Source organism: Nannochloropsis gaditana (genome assembly GCF_000240725.1).
Source record: "Nannochloropsis gaditana CCMP526 unplaced genomic scaffold scaffold258, whole genome shotgun sequence".
Taxonomy (NCBI): Eukaryota; class Eustigmatophyceae; order Eustigmatales; family Monodopsidaceae; genus Microchloropsis; species Microchloropsis gaditana.
The window spans coordinates 18,476-37,643 of record NW_005803695.1 but is presented as its reverse complement, the minus strand read 5'-3'; the positions used below and the strand labels follow the sequence as shown (position 1 = coordinate 37,643).

The following is a 19,168-nucleotide window of genomic DNA, read 5'->3' as shown; positions in this document are numbered from 1 at the left end:
AGAGGAGGGCGGGGGGGGGGGGGGTAAGGTCGAAAGTTTGTGGATGTTGGATAAAGGGAAGAAACGGAATGAAAGTCCGCCATCCCACCGTTGGGGTCCCGTCAACCTGCGTGCGCCGGAACATACTATGAATAGGAGGAGGGCATGCATGAACATAGTATACATAGGGTGAAAGAATGCTCGTCATCAATGTCGACTGCAAAGACTCTTCGATGCCCCGCAAATGTCTTCCAATTTGATGTCTTTCGTCCCCATTGCGGCAGTCCTTCGCCCGTTTTGCTGCTGTCACAACGGGAGGTCGCCAGTGCCGCACCACAGCAATCACACATCCCTTCTATTACAATGACCGCAGAACAACACTTCTCCACAGGCGTTACTCGCATGGACTCCCCCATAAGCATGCATCTTTCCCCCCCATGTGCCCCCTCGAACCCTTCCGACGCTTCCACACTGCGCCCCAATGGCAGTGAAACAGTGCCGTCCCAAGGCGACTTGCCTGCTATTGCTCCATTCATGCATATATTTGTCCATCAAGCTTTATCCGAGTCGAAGCTTTAGGCCATGATATCCTTCCCCTTTTTCACAATTCCTTATGACCCTTTACCAAAGTGTTCCAGGATTTTTTTTTCGTTTTTACCTGGACTGACGCCCTGTCTGACCCATCATGCATTTCTACTCTCATTCCACACGTTCTATTGCTCCAGCTATTGCTGTTACAGAGGCTTTCAGAGCACCGCCTTCGGCATCATCTTCAGCGTCGGTATCCTGTTACTTCGCATTGTCTGTCTCCTTACGACTCACTTCACCCCTAGATGATTGCAGTCTTACAAGTACTTTAATTGCCCGTGCTCTAGTCCTTTCTTGTATCTTGTGTCGCTGTTCCTGCCTCTCTTCTCTACACCATTGACACCGGCTGCTTGCCCGCCGCGTCGGCCGGAGCGTCGACTGGGCCCTCTCCGTGAGCCTCCACGCAGTGCACCACCTCGGTGATGATATCAACATCAGCCACTGCGAACTCGGAGGAGACGCGACGATGGTGGTGAGCAGCCTTCTCCTCGTGCTGATGCTTCGTCTCCGGCACCAGGAAGTAGAGAAAGAGCAAGCACAAGACACACATTCCCGCGAAACACATGTACAAAAGAGCCACACCCAACTGCTCCTGTTTCTCAACGGAAGACCCGGCGGAGGCCAGGGACTTACCCAGGGCGTCGATGAGGGAAAGCGTAACGAGGGAGATGACAAGATTTGCGGTCCAGTTGCTAGTGACAAAGATCGAGTACGCTTTGGATCGGATCTTGGTGGGAACCACCTCGCCCACTACCACCCACTGCACAGCTCCGATACCGATGGCGAAGCCAAATACGTAGAGGAGCATAGATCCGACGGCCACAATCGAGATCGCGACTGGGGGCACGCCATCCGCCAGCAGGATGCTGCCCAAAAGAAGGAGGCTGACGAGCATGATCCAGGTCCCGCCCGTCAAGAGGACTTTCCGCCCCGCCTTGTCTACAAGGTAGCCCGACACCATCGTTATGATGACATTCAAAATACCCACCAGCACGGTGCCCAAAAAGGCATTTTCCACTCCCGCCAACGCGAAAATGGTAGTGGAGTAGAAAATAACCGTGTTGATGCCTGTCATGGCGCTAAAAAACATCATCAACATTCCGATCCGCATCGCTTTACCGTAAGAAAAAGTCTCTTTCCAGCCGGCTGTGGGTTGCTTCATGCTGGATCCCAACTCCTGCTCCAAGGCAACAAGCTCAGCCTCAACGAGTTCCGCTCCGGCTGCCTGAGCCGCCGCGTCGCCCTTCTTGCATATCCGAAGATGGCTTAAAACACTCCTGGCATCTTCTCTACGGTCAGCCCGGAGTAACCAGCGGGGGGACTCGGGAACCAACCAGAAAAGAAGCACTTGCAGCGCTGCAGGCAAGACGACAAAGAGCTGGACATACCGCCAGCCTCCGTCCACGTTGGGAACAAAGCCGTAGCCGATCAAATTGCTAATTAGAATGCCCAGCGTGATGTTAAGCTGATGCAAGCTCGTGATAGCTCCTCGAGTTTCGTTCGATGCAATTTCAGATAGCAAAACAGGCGCCACCATCGACTCGACCCCTGTGCCCAGTCCGAGCAAGAAGCGGCCGACGAGGATGGAGTCCAGGGAGGCTATTGCCGTGAGCACGCCGCCTATCAGGAAAAAAATGTTGTTGAACAGAAGGGATTTGCGCCGGCCAAAGTGATCATTTGGATAGGAAGCGAAAAGCCCTCCCAGCATCGCGCCAATAATTGTCATGGCAGTGGCCAATTGCTGCTCCTCCAGACTTAGATTCAGGTTTGTAAGGATTGAGCCCTTTGGGCAAGGCGTAGAGGAGCAAGTGATCACCGTATTCAAGCATGCCAGGCTGTAACCAAACAGAAGTGACGATAGACCAATGGTGAAAGCACTTGCCCACAGTCGCGGGGTGACAGACCCCAGCGTCATGACTCCTAAGGGCCTGGGTGGGAGAGGCATTTGTGGGGTGAAGTGAGAAGAGCACACATCCGGCAGCAAAATGACCTTACAAGTACGTGACGGGCACAAAGGTATGCGCATGGTGTACACAGACGTCACTTCACATGAGTGCTGATGAGACATTCATTGTGCAAGGAGCGAGGTAGGCGACGGGCGCCGGCAAAGCTAAGTGATGGAAGCGATTGACCCGACCGTTTTGCAGACTTATAAGCGTGCAGCGGTCGCCACTTGCCACGATCTTCATACACGAATGACAGAAAATGTATACATCTCATTGCCGTCAATATTAAATCTATATGGCGACGAAGGTTTCATTTTTAACGAGGAAAAATTCTTATGTGAAGGAATCGTCCCGTCACGTAGCGCTCCAAAATTTCCCCCCTCCGTGTTCGAATGCGAACACGAATGCCTACGGCCTCGCAGAATCAAAATCGAAAGTGCGGAATGCCTATTAATCATCAGAAGTAAGGAAGATGAAAGTGGTAGGTGGGAAGGTAATCCAACCTTTGCAGACTCCATGCAAAGGTCACAAATAAGAGGGCACGCCCACACTGGAAGAGAGGGCGTCATCTTCAGACTTCTTTAGCGAGGCCCTCGAGCGAGGTAGGAGGAGAGAAGACGGAAAAGGGGGAAAGGGCCTGGATTTGGGAAAGCGCCTTTTGCGCAAGTAAGAGAGCGTCGCCACAATTTGTGCAAATTTTTCCGTCGAATGGGCAATACAAATTATTTCCTCTCGCAACAAGATGGGGTTGTGGCGTCGTTGTAGTTGAAGACAGCAAATAAAATTATGGGCCAAGTCGTACCACTTATGATCTGTAAAACGAATCTCATGCCCGTGCCAACTCATTTCGAGATGTTCAATCTTATGATGTTTCTAAGAAACATTAATAAATGGTCAGCACTAACTTTATGATGAGGCATGAAGTAAAAAAGAGTGACAGGGAAAAAAAAGTAGGTAAAGCTCTCACCGGGATTCGAACGGGGCTCGTGTCGGGTACCTGGTCATCAGATCCGATCAGTCGCTAACCCAGGTTGCTGCATTCAAAGTGCAGAGTCATAAACCACTAGACTATGAGAGCGGGGATCTGCCTTGCGGCGTACCTGCAAACTTACAAATGTGGTTATCGTGACCTGCAAACTTATAAATGTGGTCATCGCGTTGCGCAGGATACTATACATGCCTTTTTCTTCCACGAATATTTTTTACTTCCTTGACCTCCGAATAATGTTGACGCCTTCCAATGTATATCATCTTAAGGAAAGTGCGCCGCATGGGCACCATCCTCTTCGATTTCCTCAGGCAACAATTTGGGGAAAACCCGTTTGAATAAAGGCAGACATACTGTGTCGCTTTGCTGGATAATTCGGTTGAATCGCACTTTCATCAGACCATGCGTGCCGACTGGTTCCCGTATGTGCCCCGCCGCACCGAGCTTGGTAGACAACTCCGCGGGTTTGAACCACTTCACGTCCTCGGGATTGTAAAACATGTGCTTGACGACCGCCGAGCGCCGTTTGACTCGTATGGGGTAACCCGTCAGCAAAATGCGCTTCAAAATGATGCGGTCCGGATCAACAGTGTGTAGAGTACCTGTGGCAACCAAGGTCAGGTCGCGCGTGTGTGATTTTGGCTCCACCACCCCGGCTGTGGCAGGCAGAAAAGAGCCGCTTCCTCCCGTCCTGGACGGCGTCGTGGCTGTCTTGCCTTCCTCTCCCATCTCGTCAGGCGACGACTTGCGAAACACGAGGACAGGGCAAGGGGGCATACTGACGGGCCCGAAGACGGTGGCCACGGCGAAACGACCCCCGTGTAGGAAGCGAGAAAATTTATGTTTATCGCAATTGAGGTTGTGCTCCGAAAAGACGGGGCGGGCCTCGAAGGAGCGGAAGCCGGTGTAGAACACGAGCCGGTCTTTGCTCTTAACGGGAGTCGAGCAAGCCGGGTGCCTGAGGATGTTGAAGTGCAAGACGCTTACTTTGTTCTCGTAACGCAGCAACGAGAAGACCGTCAACGGCGACTCCTTTGCTTGCAATCGCTGCGCTCGCTTTCCCACCTCTGCAGGGACACCCCCGAGCTCCAACGTGACGTAGGAGCCCGCCGGCACAAATCCCTCCGAGAACTTGTCGCTGCTCTTCTCATCCTCCACCTCCATCCCACTGTCGTCTTCCCCATCTTTTTTCTTCGTCGCGCTCGACGCGGGTGGGGGCAACAAGGTCGCCAGCAGGTGCCGATTCTGCGCCTTTTCTCTCTCCTCCATCTCGCTCGTCACTCGCGCAAGAGAGGCCGCGAAACTCGAAAATTTGAATATCCGAGCGTACTCGCGAGGCAGGGATTCGTTGGGATCCCAGGGGCTGGTGCGCAGGCTCTTAAGAGCTCGGTAGCGCGCGAAACGCTCCTTGGCGGGCCGATCGTCCGGAGTCTGCACTTCATCGGGAAACTCAAGCTCGTCCTTCTCAAGCTGCCTCACTTGTCGCCCCTGTCGCTGCTGTTCACTTCCTATCGATAGGCTCGGGTCCTCCTCCTCCTCCCCCTCCTCCTCCCCCCTCCCTCCTCCTCCCCCCTCCTCCTCCTCCCCCTCCTCTTCCTCCCCACCCTCGTCATTTTGCCCTTCCTCCTCCTCCCCCTCGAACCAGGACGCCTGATACTCCGACATGTTTTTCAACAGCTTCTCCTTCGCAGCCTTCTTCTTCTTCTCCCCCCCCTCCTCATTGTCGTCAGGCCACTCTCCCCCCCCTTCTTCCGCCATAGGCCAGGTCTGCTCGCCTGCAAGTTCGTCCACGTCCGCCCACATCTTCAAAGATTCCTCCCGCGCCGGTCCTGGCGCTGCCACCGCCATAACCTCCTCTTGATGGCTTCCAGCACCCTCCATAGAAAGCGCGACTTGCATGTGTGACGAGGACGAGGATGCGCCTCGCAAGGGGCAAGGCTCTTCCCCCCGGCTACTGAGGATACGATCCATGGCGTAGGTGCCCAAACCCGGGACATGCACAAGTTGATTGACGCCCAGAGGCTTCCCACGCACATAGCCCCGCACGCGCAGCACGCCCTCGTCCTCCTCAGACCCTCCCCCTCCTCCCTTTTCCCCCAGACCTCGCTCGTGCGCACCCCCCTCCCGTCTCTTCCCTGGCGCCGGGGACCAGCTCACGGCGTCGGCCACGATGAAGGACCGCGCCTGCCGCCACTGCACGCTGGGCACGCCGGGCGTGGACAGGACGCGCAGCAACTGCGCCAGGTTGCTGCTCTCTCCCACCTTCACTTTGTCCCCAAACTCCGTCTCGAAGAAGCGATGCCCGTACCGCCGTAGCTCGGGCTCGCTCTTGCGTCCTTTGTGGTGCTCGAGCCCGTGGATGATGCCGGCGGTCGTGGGCAGACCTTGGGCCCGCAAGGCTGAGAGCGCCAGGTCACCCTCCTGCGCCACGGCCCCTTCCGCGCCCCTGCTCACATCCAGGATGAAGAGTACCATGTCTGCCACTCGCGCTGCCTCCAAGGCCTCGTGCAGCCCGAAGTGGGGGAGCAAAAAGGTAAACCGTTGCTTCAAATTCTTGAAAGCCGCTGTCAGAACCCCTGGGCTCGACACGGTAACGTCTTCTCCTGCTGTTTGCTGAGGCTCGCGAGTCTTAAACAGAGCCTCTTGTACGGCATGTAAGTCACAGTACGGAGAAAGAGGCAGGAGGGCCACAAGCGAGGGAGGACCGAGGGCGGAGCCTGTGCGCCGCTGCAAAAACTGCTCTTGCCGCTTTTGTTCCTTCACCTGCCGGGCACGATTCAGGCGATCTCGCTTGAAATCGTTCTCAAAGGTACGTTGTTTGTTTCCTTGGCGCTGTTGTGATGTCGCAGACGAGGCGACGGAGACATGGCTGCTGACAGCAGTGACCTTGCCGCCCTCATCGCGCTTAACCGCACGCTTTGACGCAAGGTGTCGACGCGCTTTGTGCTTCTTGTTTTGCTGCTTGAGCTTTCCAGCCCGGTGATGAAACATCTGACGCCATGATATGCATTCCATATACAAGAACGGTGAGGGATCCAGCATTGTCGTTGAAAAATGGGATATGTATGGGGACCAGTCAAGTTACTGGGGCCAACCTGGATGGATACGATTCCTAATAATTAAGGCCCGCAGTGTGTCCCCAAATCCGGGCAAGCAGGGTGCACACGAGTCCTACAACAGGGTTTTATCATTGAATGGACGATTGATCTTTGATGGGGGTTCGATCATTGCTTAAGTCCCCGTGAAACATGTGAGAAGGGTTTGATTAGGGGCCCTCGCCGACCTCCCGCCTCCTCCAGCCAAATACTCCCCAGGTACATGGGGCAGTTTGCAAAAGATAAGTTTCCACGAAAATTTGTTTACCTTTCTTCAGGCGAAGTACAAAGCTACACTTGTGTTGATGGTTTCCAGGGCTCGGGTCTCCAGTCGTCCTCCGGTAAGTGCATCTAATGTCAAGCCCCGAGGGTCGTGGCCCATTGTCGACATGATCCCCGAGCCTCAGCTACGTTTTTCGCCACTATGTATTCATGCAAGAGGCTTTCGTTCTTTAAGAAGGCGATTAACATCGTCTCTGACTAACACTCTATCCTTTTGCTGGTATGTTTGACTCCGTTGCCCCTTCCACCTCACCTACACCGTAGCCAGGCTTCAAGGAGCGGCTAATCGGGGGCCTCCTATTGGCCTCTCTCGTTTATGTCTGGCTATTCGGTGTCATCGTTATACCTCTGGCGATTTTTTTAGTGTTAGCAAGGGTAAGCGGTTTAAGTCGCAAATATCTCGATGGTTGGTGTAGTTGGGAAACGCAAATGCTCTGTCGTACCTCCGCCGTTATTTCTCCCTCGGAGCCTTGTTAACTCTTGTTTTGCGCCGACACACACGATCGACTCTTCACGCTGATTTTCCCGCATTGACTCATTTGACATGTACCAGGGTGATCATACCCTGGTCCTGGTACTGCTGGTATACTACGCCTATCGCTTTGTCTTCCCCACCAAGGAATGGGCTTTTGTTCGCGACATCTACCGTGCGGGCAACCGGTACTTCCACCCGCAAGAGGTGGTATTCGATGGCTTCGAGAGGATTGATCCGGGTTCCAGGTCCTTGATCTGCATGCATCCTCACGGAATTCTGACCGTGGGGTGGGCACTGACCAGCACCAGCGCGACCATGAGCCACGCGCACGTGAAGTGGTTGGTGACCGAGGCCTTGCTACGGCTTCCCTTCATCAGGTAAGCGATACTCTGACCCAGTGGAATCCGTCCAGCCCCTTTGGTTAATCCCCACAAATGCCGAACAATGGGGATATCTCCTTCCCCTCCATTCTTCCCTCCACCTTTTGCCTCCGCACCCTTGGCAGCGATTTCCTCTCCTGGAATGGCTGCGCGCACGCCAGCAAAGCCTACATGCAGGCTCGGATGAGTAGAGGTGCCAACCTAGCCCTGCTTCCTGGGGGTTTCGAAGAGGCCTCGCTTTACCAACGCAACGCTTACCGAATTTACATCCGGAAACGGACTGGATTTATCGCCTACGCGCTTCGCTACGGCTACCGCGTCTACCCTGCTTTCGTGTTCGGGGAGGAGAAGTGCTACTACTCCCTACTGCCCGACTGGGCGTGGTTGACCGCTGTCAGGCTGTGGGTTAACAAATATCGCATGCCGGCCGTGGCCTTCGTGGGCAAGCTCTTCCTGGTGCCGGGCTGGGACCAGCCGTTAATCACCGTGATAGGCAGTCCAGTGCAGCTCCCCAAGATAGAGAACCCCGGCCAAAAGGACGTGGAGAGGTACCATCAGGTGTACGTCAAAGCCCTGCTGGAGCTGTTCGATAAGCATAAGGGGGCATATGCGGAGGCGGGGGCATCTTTGGAGGTGTGGTGAGAGGATGAGTGGGGGTGTTAGGATCTCAGTGCCTGCTCAGAAGGGTCGACAAGAGAGACGAACACTCTGTAAGGCTTTCGTGGGTACTGAATAGGGTTTGGCATCAAAGTAACTATTTCATGTCGCTTTTCTCGTCTCGTCCACACACCACATTACTTGATATTTTGGAGCACGCGAACTCCGCAGTCCGCAGAGTTCTCTACCCAAAATTCACTTCCCACTTGTTATCGAGACTAAATGTTTAATGCTCTTTTTACATTACCCTGCACGGGCGCCTGTGGCGCCAACCACTCCGCGTCTCCTCGATCGCCCTCCCCCCCCTTCTTCGCGGCAACGAAGAAGACACAGTCGTATACTGTTCGCATCATCGACGTGGGATCCGCCGCGTAGGTAACGGGCCCGCAAAAGTCTTCCCTTTTCATATCGAAACGGAAAGCACCCCCCCCTTCCCCCTCCTGTCCCGTCATGACATGCCTGATCTCCTCCCAGGAAAGCTCGACCGACCGTCTGAAACGCTCATCCTCCTCCTCCCCCACGCCCATGGGCCCTCCGCCCTTCCAATGGTATAGGAGGGGTCCAAAATTAATCCAAATACCCCCTGGTCGAAGGAGCCGATGAATGGTCTCCATGTATTCGAACACCACGGGCGCCGTATCCAGGAAGAAGCAGGTGACCAGGGCGTCCCAGCAGCCTCGTTGCTCCCCGTAGACCTCCAGGAACTCCCCCGCCGTCATGCTGAAGTCTGGTGTAAGACATTTCCGAGGAAGATGGGCCGCATCATGGCATTCCTGCTCTCCATACCCGTCTTCCTCGTCCCGGTCCTCCCCCTTCTCCCCCCCCACTTCCAGCTTCATCTCAGGCCCCCTCCCGCGTGGTGCCTCTCGTTTCCTTCCGTCTCTTGCCTTCGCATTGGCCGATCTTTCCTCTTCGGTGGGCCCCTCTTCCACCTCACGCTCTCGCAACATCTCAGCGGGAGACACATCTGGAACCAGCACCGGCCTCACGTTGTCGCCGAGCCTGACGAGGTTGCAACTCTGCTCCGCGAACGGGAACAGGCGGAGACTTTTCGCACTTTCTCCGTGGTTCAAGAGAAAGTTCGAGGTCAAAAGCATGAAATAGGAAAATTCATTTCCTTGGCAGGCGTAACCGCGGCCGACAACTTCTAATGGTAAGCGCCCAAGGCCCGCGCCCGGCACCAGTACTCTCTGCCGACCTCGATTCGAGTCATCCACGGGCAAAAACTCAACTAAAGCGTCCAGAATAACATCAAAACATGCAGCACGCTCACCGGCCCCCTCCTCGGACCATTCTCGCATGCAACTGTGGAGGGTGGCATAAATTTTGGTCATATTCGCTGGGCTTGTTAGAATTTGTCTTGGAGCTAACGTTGCTTGTCGCGCTAGCTGTTTTTGAGCTTGGTCCAGTATGCCCTCAGCAGGTGCAATTTCATGGACACCTCTTACCACCGCATTTAAAAAGGCTTGGTTGTCAACAATGGCCTTGCGGTGCTCCCGCAGGGCGGGTGCCAACGAGTGAGGAGGAAGCAATTTAGCGTAGTGCTCCGGAAGACGGCCTAAATGGACCCATCGCCGCTCCAACTCCATTCCAGCAAATTTGCTATACTCCAAGAAGGCAGTAACCACCTCTAACAAATGTTGTTGCTCCTTGTGCATCTCCTCCGGAGTGGCTAACGACGTTGAGGTCGGTGGGGGGACGGGTCGATGTGCTACGTTTTGCTCGCAATTTCCTCCGTTTTTCCCAAAGCCACTGCGCAGTATTTCACCACAGCCTCCACTTCCACTTTGATAATCATCCCTCCCCGTCATCACAATGTCCCTGTGCGAGTAGGCGAGCAGGAATGACGCAAGAGTGAACTCTATACTTCCCCGACCTCCTCCCTCCCTCCCGTGGCTTGTGGCCGCCTTTTGGCGACGAGCACCTCCGCCGGGATACTCTTGTTTAATGCTGCCCATTCCACTCAACAGGTCGCATTGAATCAACCACACACGGTGCACGTGAATTTCATGGCCAGCTGTGCGATATCGGCCTCTGCGTCTCTATGCCGGCGTGTGTGTAAGAGACATTTTTTCAGATCGCGCTTTCCACCACAACGATCGTTTTGTGCTGCAGAAGGGCAAGCTGGAGGGACGGGCGCATCAAATGCGAACGCCACTGGCATTGCGATTACTTCGAGGGAAGCAAGGCGTCAAAAGTGGTTGAAAGAGAAAGCGGCGGCTCAAGAGGCGTCCGCTGTAGGATCAAAGGTAGGCTTACGAAGTGTCGAGGGTCACACGATTGGCAGGGCATGGAATTGGCGGAGCACATTGCAAGCGCATGTTTGCGGGTGCAACTTTCCTTCATGATTGATTTATTTTTGCTTTCAAAAATACACGCATATCGTTGTTGGAGCAGGCAGGCAGCTCGGAGGGTGATTCCGCGGCGATGGCTGCTGGCCCTGCCTCCTCGGGCGCCGCTCCCAGCCATGCAGCCTCCGCCGCGATCAAACTCCTGGCTACCGGTGGAGCGGCAGGTGTTGCATACGTGGTTTACGAAACTTCGGCTGGCGACAAAAGTACCGACGACGTCCTCCGCGCCTCCCCCCTGGGTCGCCCTTACGCGTGGCTTTACGACGCAGTCTTCTCACCCTTCGTCAATCCCTCCCGCGAAAAGCTCCTGCCCGACTGGCACAGTATTCCCAACATCCCACCGGACGCGCCCTGCCCCCCGACGCTCGTACTCGACCTAGAGGATACCCTGGTTCACGCGACCTGGGACCCGAAGTACGGCTGGAGGTATGCCAAACGTCCTGGCGTGGACCGCCTCCTGCAGGACCTGAGCAAGTACTACGAGATCGTGCTCTTCTCGCCCAGCAACTTCGGGGTGGTCGACCCCATCACCTGGACCCTGGATAAACAGGGCCTGATCATGCACCGGCTCTACAAGGACTCGACGCGCTTTCACCAGGGCAAGCACGTCAAGGACCTGAGTAAGTTGAACCGGGACCTGCGCAAGGTGGTGATTGTGGACGACGACCCCGAGGCCTTCCAGTTCCAGCCCGAGAATGGGATCCGCATTAAGCCTTTCCGCAATGCCAAGGACAAGGCGGATCGCTCGCTCGAGAAGCTCCGGGGCTTCCTGCTAGCCCTGGTCATGGAGGGCGTCGCCGACGACATCCCCGCCGTTCTCCGCCAGTTCCAAGGCCTGGACGCGGAGCAGATCGGGGACGCCTACGCCAGTATGCTGCGACGGGCCCAAGTCCGGGAGATAGAGAAGCAGCAGAGGGGTCTGGGCGGACTCTTGCGGTCGGGGAGGGCCTTTCAGAGCATGGGCCACGGCTTGCCCGGGAACGCTGCCCGCTCGCCCGCGGCGCCCACCCGCCTCTCGGCCAAGGACATTGTGGGGGAGCCGATGGGGGAAAGCGCACAGCCAAACTCCACCGTGGCGGCGGCAGCGGCGGTGCCCGACCAGCCCCACCAGACTCCCCCCCCCCGCCCGGGCCGGTCAAGAAGGGCAAGCTCTGGCAGCGGTACCAGGATTACTTGAAGGAGGCGGAAGAGGACCAGAGGCGCAAGCTGGAGTTGTGGAGCAAGAAGCAGCAGCAGCGGGAGGAAGAAGCACGCCGACAGGCCATCGCGGCGGGAGTGGGGGGGCAATGAAGGGCCAATGTCGTAGCCGACGCGCTAGACATTTAAAAATAAATCATTATGAAACATCTTTTCACAATCTCTACATGTTTTTGCTTTCAAAAACGATGTAGTTGTTTGCCTTGTTTTTTTGGCAGCCGTCCACGGCGAGGGATTGGACAAGCTTCCACGCGCGAATCAAATAGAACATCCATAAAGCAAAGACGAGCCGCTACAGTGTTGTCCGTCACCTGGGCGCCTTTTCTTTCTTTACAAAGAGTGCACCGGCTTTCTTCATCCCGACGAGCGGGCCAGTCCAGCCGATCGCGCTCTAAAAGCTATGGCTCCCTTCGAGATCCTCCAACCCGTTCCCTCCGACGATAAAGGACAAAAAAGGCGATGGCCCCCGATCAACGAGACGCGCCCAGAGCTGTGCGTGTACCTTCTCAGGCATGGCAGCGATGGATCACTTGGTGAAACCCTGCCGGAAAAAAAGACGGGAACACAAGAGCTGTGAATATCTCGCGATAAAACGCACGGAGACACGAAGAGAACGGACAAGAGCCACTATATTGCATCGCACGCACCTGTTTCTTGTTCTGAAATTTCCATGAAGCCCTGTTTTGACATATGTTGGCCCCGTCATGTCCATGTGGAAGAGGGTTAGTGTTTTGAAGTTCCGGCTCTCGCCCTTCATCGGTCATGTCTGGTGCGTTTTGCCTTCACTTACACAACGAGGCCAGTACCGAGAGTGACACCGCCGCCCACGAGCACGGCCACAAACGTTTTGTTGAAAGGGGGTTCAAAAACGTAGTGGGGATGGTGACCACCGTCGCCTCCCATCATGCGCCTGTTGAGGGAACAGAGAAAGGTCACCAGCTGACAAGTAGTGCAAAGCTCATCCCAGGCGAGCCACTTCGATCATCTCGCAAGTGTACACATCGATCATCTCGCAAATGTATACAACACAACATCCCATCTTCATCTTCTCTTTAGATATGCAGATCATGCGTCCTCCTCCAGAAATCAGGCCCATTCCATAATCTTTGACAAAAGCATCTTCTACCTGGAAATGAGCTGCGCCTGGTTCTTGGCAGGCTTGACGCGGGCCGCGATTCCCCGAACAACACCGAGCATGATTGAAAAAGCTGTAATTTTGTGTGTTCCTTCGTAAGCTTGCTAAATGCGTTTGAAGAGGACATTGGTGAGAGCATTCCAGCGCGTACATGAGCACTGTGCTTGGAGAGCGGCGTTGCGTCATCAAAAAAGCTGAGCACGCATATGTACCTCAGCCGCTCAAGACAAAATGCGACAAGCATACCACATCAGCTCTAACTCCAACACAAGAAAAAAGCAGCAATGGTCTGCTTTTTGTTCGCGGTTGCCCCAGGTTCTCGTAGCTACGGCTTAAAGGGACGGGCCTGCCGGTCTCGTCTCGCTAGTTGTGGACCGGCAGGGGCTCTCCCTCACTCTGCTTTTACCTTTATGAATACACCAGGATCCTCTTGTGGATCTTACACGCCCCCAAATTGATTTGAGATTGATTTAAGCGTACTCGGCATTCGGACGCCCTGCACTCGACGCCAGGCCTCCACTCGGCCTACGTGAGCGCGACATTCCCCGGTCGCGCTAGTTGTGCACCGGCAGGGGCTACCTCTGAACGTCCTCTTCGAGACCATCGCCGCCTCGCCGACGAGGGAGACAAATGTTCGCGCCCTGCACGCCGCAATCGTGGTTTAGACGCAGACGGATGAATGCTGCCTCCACCTTGTGCTGGGAAGCTGTCACGAGGCATTAAAGTGGCGGCTCAAAATGTGGGTCACCGGGACTTACACTATTTTTTCCTCATGCACACTTTCACATTCATACTTACCATAGCCGTCTCGCGCGCTACGAAGTGAAGCGACTTCGCAACCATGGTAAGCACTAGGAGAAGGCGCTCGCCTGGGAGCAAAAAGGAAAATGCTGCGACAGCTCCTGAAATTAGAACTGTTAGGCGGCGTACTGTGGCTGCTGTGACGTCTAGTGGCACGGATAACATCCCGTTGACCCCAACCTCCAAGATTCTTGGAAGCCCTCCTCGAAAAAAGGCGCCAAAATCACGTTCTATTGACTCACCCCTATCAGAGGAGGATAATGCGCCCACTCGCCCGAAAGCCACGAGGAAAAAACCGATGTCGAAAGCACTATCAGCCTCAGCACCTTCTCATCCACCGGAAGCTGTGGCCTCGTCTTTTAAGTACGAGTTTGGCGGGCCTTGGGGTGCCCTGGGGATCGTGGTCGGCCTGCCTGTAGTCGTGATGGGGCTGTACTATTTTTGTCCAAACTTTATGTCTTCGGCGTCCCCGTCATCATCGTCGTCGAAGTACCCTCTCTCCTTCAGATCCTCCACTTCTCCCCTGGCATGCCTGCGTTGGACTGACATGGCCCATTTTCTGACCTCAACGCTGCCTGCCCTCCTCCGAGCGCTGCCGAGCACCTTCTCCACCTTCGCTTTGCAAGCCAGGCGCTCACCGCACAACACGGCAAGTGCCTTCATGGCAATCATTCAACACATCCCCGGCGCCCTCAAGGCCCGGGGTTCGGCGCTCGTAGCCCTCGTACAAAACGAGCTCTGGGACCCCCTGGCCTTTGCCTGCATAGTCGCCTGGTTCTGCTTTCAGGTCGTTTTGGAGCGCTTGCTCCCCGGTGAGGTAGCTTTGGGTGTGCCCCTGTTAGGAGCAGAAGGGCTGCGTCTTCCGTACAAGTTGAACGGGCACTTGGCGTTCTGGATCTCTCTTTTGCTGCTAGTTCACGGCTGTCCGCGGTTCGCGGTGCCAGTGGAGGACGAGGGAATCCTGCCCACAATCGTTGGAGATGAAGGGGATGAGCAATTTGTGTACACGGCCTCGGCCGCAGGAGACGCAGTGTTGCAGCACGCCGGACAGGCCGCTAACGGCGCTATCCCCGTGCTCGGTGAACTAACTGGTTTCGGTCCCTTTCCTCTTGAAAAGCTCTACGACCACTTCCCTCAGTTCGCCTTCGCGGCCGTGGTCTTTTCTTTCGGCCTGTCCCTGCTCCTCTACCTAGCCTCTTTTCGAAAGGGTGCTCGGCTAGCCGACGGGGGACGGAGCGGGAATGTCATGTACGATTTCTACATGGGCCGCGAACTGAACCCTCGTCTGGGCAGCTTTGACTGGAAGTATTTCTGTGAGCTGCGCCCTGGGCTCATTGGATGGGTGGCATTGAATATGGGAATGCTGATGAAACAGCAGCAGCTTCAGGCCGTCACGGGGGAGCCTCCCAGCTGGCCCCTGGTGCTGGTGAACGTCTTCCAGGGGTGGTACGTCCTAGACGCCCTCCTGAACGAGCGTGCCATTCTAACCACCATGGACATCACCACGGACGGCTTCGGCTTCATGCTGGCCTTCGGCGACCTTGCCTGGGTGCCGTTCACCTACTCTTTGCAAGCGCGCTACCTGGTCGGCCGCCCTGTCTCCCTCTCCACCTACGCGTTGGCGGGCCTCTCGGCCATGCACCTGGTGGGCTACTGGATCTTCCGGCAGGCGAACTCGACCAAGGACGCTTTCCGCCGCGACCCCACAAGCGTTCCGCATGTCCGTTATATGGACACAATCCGAGGGACCAAGCTCATGGTTTCGGGCTGGTGGGGATGGGCGCGCAAGATCAACTACACGGGGGACTGGCTGATGGCCTTGGCATGGTGCGGGCTTTGTGGACCGACGCACGTGCTACCCTATTTCTATGCCATTTACTTTGGGATTCTGCTTGTGCATCGAGCGGCCCGCGACGATCATTTGTGTTCCCTGAAATATGGCGCAGACTGGCAAAAATACAAAAAAGAGGTTAAGTGGCTCTTTCTGCCCGGAATCTACTGAGATACTGAGGATCATGTTTATGAGGAGCGGGCAGTGAGACCGCGACAGTTTCATGCATTTGGAAGTAGGGGACTTGGGGAAATTCAAAAGGATATGAAAGGTTACACTGAGAAATCTTGACGGCGAAAATAACGTAAAGTACTGGATTGATATGAAGGAGTGGGTGATAAAGCTATAATCGACCGGCAAACGGACAACACGGTACCTCAAAATCAATGCTCAATTTTGTTTCGATTCTTTAACTTTCCGAGAGACGACACGGGAGACCTATGCCTTAGTATCTACGCTGCTTGCACAGTCGCTTCGCCTCAGCACCGCTCCCTGCTCTTCCTGGATATTCCTTTTTCCTCACGCGCTTACCCTCGTCATTGGATGGTCAGAGACAACCGCGTCGTAAATCTGAATAAATTTGCTTTCCAATGAAGTTTCCTGTTTTGCTTGCCATTTGAAGTCCTCCTCGTGTGATAATTCAACGATAGTGAAAATGACAAGCTATAGGACCAAAAACTGCCGTCGAGCCAGCTCTTGCCCAAAGGCCAAGACGTTGTAACTAGTGTCTGAGCCCTGAGTATCTTACATTGATATGTTCATCACCATCGTTGCTAGCGGTACAGACCCTCGAAGCGCAGATTTGACGCAACGCTGCGAGGCAGGAATGTTCGCTGGCACCCGCTCACTCGCACACCTTCCGGCAGTCTGAGGTGTGTAGGCACCTTTTACCTCCGCTCTTTCTCGTCCGGGTCTTTGAATGAGTCACTCTATCCTTTCTCTACACACTTTAAACTTCAAAGGTCGCTTCCACGGCCTCAACTGCTACCCTCCGGTCTTGACTAGTCGCCTCTCTCCTTCCTCATCACTAAATTCCCATGGTACGTCAACCCTCTTTAATATACTATGTACATCAACCGGAAGCCTTATGCACTTCAAAGGCTGAGAATCGTAGAGTTTCCGACATCCTTTCCATAGAGGCATCATCCTTCTTCATGTCTCCTTCTTCTTTGCCCATCTGCTTTCCTGCACGTCTGACGAAGAAATCTCGCCTGCTTTACATCACAGAGAGAAACTGTTTGAAATGAAAGACACATGTCTGGCATAATCATAGTGCGAACTCCCTTAACGCACTCGCCAAGAAAAGATATGACTGCGTCATTTCGTTCAGTGCAGTAGATGGGCGAGACCACCCCGGCCACTGAACAAGTCCAGCACCACCCCCGACGCCAGACCCAGGACCGCTAGTCTCCCATCCAAGCCCTTGCCATCCTCGCCCCCGTCCTTGTCTCCACCCATGGGCATGATGTCCAGGTTGTTCAGAGCGCAGGCCTCTGTCACCGAGATGGCGGGCTCCTGAAGGGCCTCGACCACCATGTGCGCCAAGTCCTCGATGAAGCCAGGCTCCGTGTTCAACGCCGGCACGCGCCGCCAGTTTGTGATCCCATTCTCGTGCGCTAACTCCCGGTACTCGATGTCGATCTCCTCCAGCGTCTCGATATGCTCCGAGACGAAGCTGATCGGCACCACCACCAGGTTCTTCACCCCCGCCGCCCCCAGCTCCTCTAGCGTGTCGTCCGTGTAGGGCCTCAGCCACTCGATAGGGCCAACTCGACTCTGGTACGAGAGGTGCGTCGTCACATCCGGCGCCGCGTACTCTTGCGCGATCAAATCCACGCACTGTTGAATCTGCTGCTGGTACGGGTCCCCCATCTCAATGTACCGCTGAGGGACCCCGTGGGCCGAGAAGAGCACGTGCAGACCGCCCTCTGCCCGCTGCTCCTGGGTGAACTGCGCAAGTTCCTTGGAAATAAGGCGGCCCATGGCCTGTACATAGCCCGGACGGTCGTACCAGGCTGGCACCACCGTGTGGCTGACTTGGTTCCAGCGCGGGGAGTCCTTGAAAAACAAGTCCTGCAACACCCGCAACGAGCTCCCACTCGTGGAGATGGAAAATTGCGGATAGAGCGGCACAATCACTAGGCTATTAACGCCATCCTTAATCATTTGTTCCATCGCCTCGTCCGTGAAGGGGTGCCAGTACCGCATGGCCACGTAGCACTTCGCGTCGAGCCCCATCTCCTGGAGGACGCGCTCCACGCCTTCCGCCTGTGCTTGCGTGTAACGCACGATGGGAGAACCGCCGCCGATAGACTCGTAGGCCGCCTTGGACTTTGGGGCGCGGCGTTTGGAGATGACGTATGCCAAGGGCTTCTGCAGGCCACTGATCAGGCCGGGAAGGCGAATGATGTCCGGGTCCGCGAACAAGTTATACAGGAAGCCCTCCACGTCCTCCATTCGCTCCGGACCTCCTAGTTGCAAAAGTAATACGCCGAGCTTGACATCCGGCTTGTCGTTCACGTGCGGCGCGGGTAGCTGGATCTCGGGCCGAATGCGGCGCCGGAGTCCCGAACCTGTCGTAGGAGGGTCCATGGTGGCAGCCGCGTCCAAGCGCGTGGACTTCTGGCCCTCCATGCTGTTACTGTTGGGATTGCTGCTCTTCATGGTATTGCCGCTGCTGGTGCTTGAGGACCCCGTGCTCTGACGCACCGTCAGTCCTGCATTAACCCTGGACACGGGTAGGGTGGGGAGGACGATAGGGGATGCCGCCGTCCGGCCGCGCCCCCCTTTCGAAAAAGCTGATAGAGAGGGAGTCCTCGAACACGACGAGCGGAAGAAGAAGGCCTCCGCAGTCGTGGCGAGCAGCAAGCTTCCTGTTAACAAGAAGCAGGAGCCCCAGGTCAAGACGTGGCCAGTGCTTGACATGCGATCGCCCGCCTTGTATTTCCTCTCGTCGCGCCCTTGGCCGCTTTTTGTGCTTCTGGTGCATAATAGTTGTCGTGTGACCATACTTCTACTTAGTTGACTGCCGGTGTATGGCCACGAGCAGTATGTTACAAGGAAGCCGGCGGTGCGAGGCAAGAATGCGCGGAATACGAGTCAGTGCTCTCACTTTCACAGGCCACCTCAGTCGAAATAAATCGGTGCTATGTCCAACAAAGCTGTGTCTGTAGAGGAGAGTGTGACAGGTTGCTCGTTGTGGGTATACCGAAGAAATAGCAAGTGCGGCGGTGTGTTTTGAAAGCCCGGTCACTGAGCTGTGGTCGCTCGTAGGCAGGCGTAGAATTGTGTTGCGCTCTCCTCGCGCGTGCGTGGCCCAAGGCTTGCTTGCCGGCCGACGCAGACCGCCGCAATCGTGCAAATCACCAGGCCCAGCAATGCCTGAATCAATAACACGCAAAGATTCACAGTGTTTGAAAAGGAGGGAAGCGTGACTTTGGCATTGCGCTTCGTCACGCACTTG

General features: G+C 55.5%; 7 protein-coding genes across 7 annotated transcripts; 3 read left to right on the top strand and 4 right to left on the bottom strand.

The window, feature by feature from the left end:
- Positions 1–895: 895 nt before the first annotated feature.
- Positions 896–2,512, bottom strand: NGA_0074701 (sugar transporter; the record flags this gene model as incomplete). The annotated part of the gene is made up of 1 exon (XM_005855203.1): positions 896–2,512. The coding sequence occupies one exon, from the start codon at positions 2,510–2,512 to the stop codon at positions 896–898; it is 1,617 nt and encodes a 538-aa protein (XP_005855265.1).
- A 1,253-nt stretch (positions 2,513–3,765) lies between these two features.
- NGA_0074610 (pre-rrna-processing protein tsr1) lies at positions 3,766–6,543 on the bottom strand (the record flags this gene model as incomplete). Its single annotated transcript, XM_005855202.1, has 1 exon — positions 3,766–6,543. One exon carries the CDS (start codon positions 6,541–6,543, stop codon positions 3,766–3,768), a length of 2,778 nt encoding a protein of 925 aa, XP_005855264.1.
- Positions 6,544–6,873: 330 nt separating this feature from the next.
- DGAT2 (diacylglycerol acyltransferase 2) lies at positions 6,874–8,469 on the top strand (the record flags this gene model as incomplete). Its single annotated transcript, XM_005855208.1, has 4 exons — positions 6,874–6,937; positions 7,243–7,253; positions 7,432–7,730; positions 7,859–8,469. Coding segments are annotated over 4 exons (891 nt in total), but the record flags the coding sequence as incomplete, so codon positions are not given.
- Positions 8,470–10,205: 1,736 nt separating this feature from the next.
- On the top strand, positions 10,206–12,087 carry NGA_0075600 (translocase of inner mitochondrial membrane 50-like protein; the record flags this gene model as incomplete). The annotated part of the gene is made up of 3 exons (XM_005855210.1): positions 10,206–10,213; positions 10,570–10,639; positions 10,788–12,087. The coding sequence occupies 3 exons, from the start codon at positions 10,206–10,208 to the stop codon at positions 11,916–11,918; spliced, it is 1,209 nt and encodes a 402-aa protein (XP_005855272.1). The 3' UTR covers positions 11,919–12,087.
- A 48-nt stretch (positions 12,088–12,135) lies between these two features.
- On the bottom strand, positions 12,136–13,156 carry NGA_0074500 (uncharacterized protein). The gene is made up of 4 exons (XM_005855201.1): positions 13,065–13,156; positions 12,729–12,848; positions 12,586–12,616; positions 12,136–12,479 (listed from the first exon to the last, which is right to left on the bottom strand). Exons 1-4 carry the CDS (start codon positions 13,133–13,135, stop codon positions 12,465–12,467), a joined length of 237 nt encoding a protein of 78 aa, XP_005855263.1. The 5' UTR covers positions 13,136–13,156; the 3' UTR covers positions 12,136–12,464.
- A 1,379-nt stretch (positions 13,157–14,535) lies between these two features.
- Positions 14,536–15,876, top strand: FACKEL (D14-sterol reductase; the record flags this gene model as incomplete). Its single annotated transcript, XM_005855212.1, has 2 exons — positions 14,536–14,847; positions 14,992–15,876. The coding sequence occupies 2 exons, from the start codon at positions 14,536–14,538 to the stop codon at positions 15,874–15,876; spliced, it is 1,197 nt and encodes a 398-aa protein (XP_005855274.1).
- Positions 15,877–17,031: 1,155 nt separating this feature from the next.
- On the bottom strand, positions 17,032–18,369 carry FC (HEMH) (ferrochelatase; the record flags this gene model as incomplete). The annotated part of the gene is made up of 1 exon (XM_005855204.1): positions 17,032–18,369. The coding sequence occupies one exon, from the start codon at positions 18,367–18,369 to the stop codon at positions 17,032–17,034; it is 1,338 nt and encodes a 445-aa protein (XP_005855266.1).
- Between the last annotated feature and the right edge of the window lie 799 nt (positions 18,370–19,168).

What these genes read in the sequence shown, in the direction of transcription:
- NGA_0074500 (XM_005855201.1), bottom strand. Translation starts at nt 13,135, where the DNA reads ATGCTCGGTGTTGTTCGGGGAATCGCGGCCCGCGTCAAGCCTGCCAAG. An exon ending in CAGGCGCAGCTCATTTCCAG is followed by an intron (nt 12,849 to 13,064) that starts GTAGAAGATGCT and finishes TTCCCTCAACAG; the next exon opens with GCGCATGATGGGAGGCGACG. An exon ending in CTCGGTACTGGCCTCGTTGT is followed by an intron (nt 12,617 to 12,728) that starts GTAAGTGAAGGC and finishes ATGTCAAAACAG; the next exon opens with GGCTTCATGGAAATTTCAGA.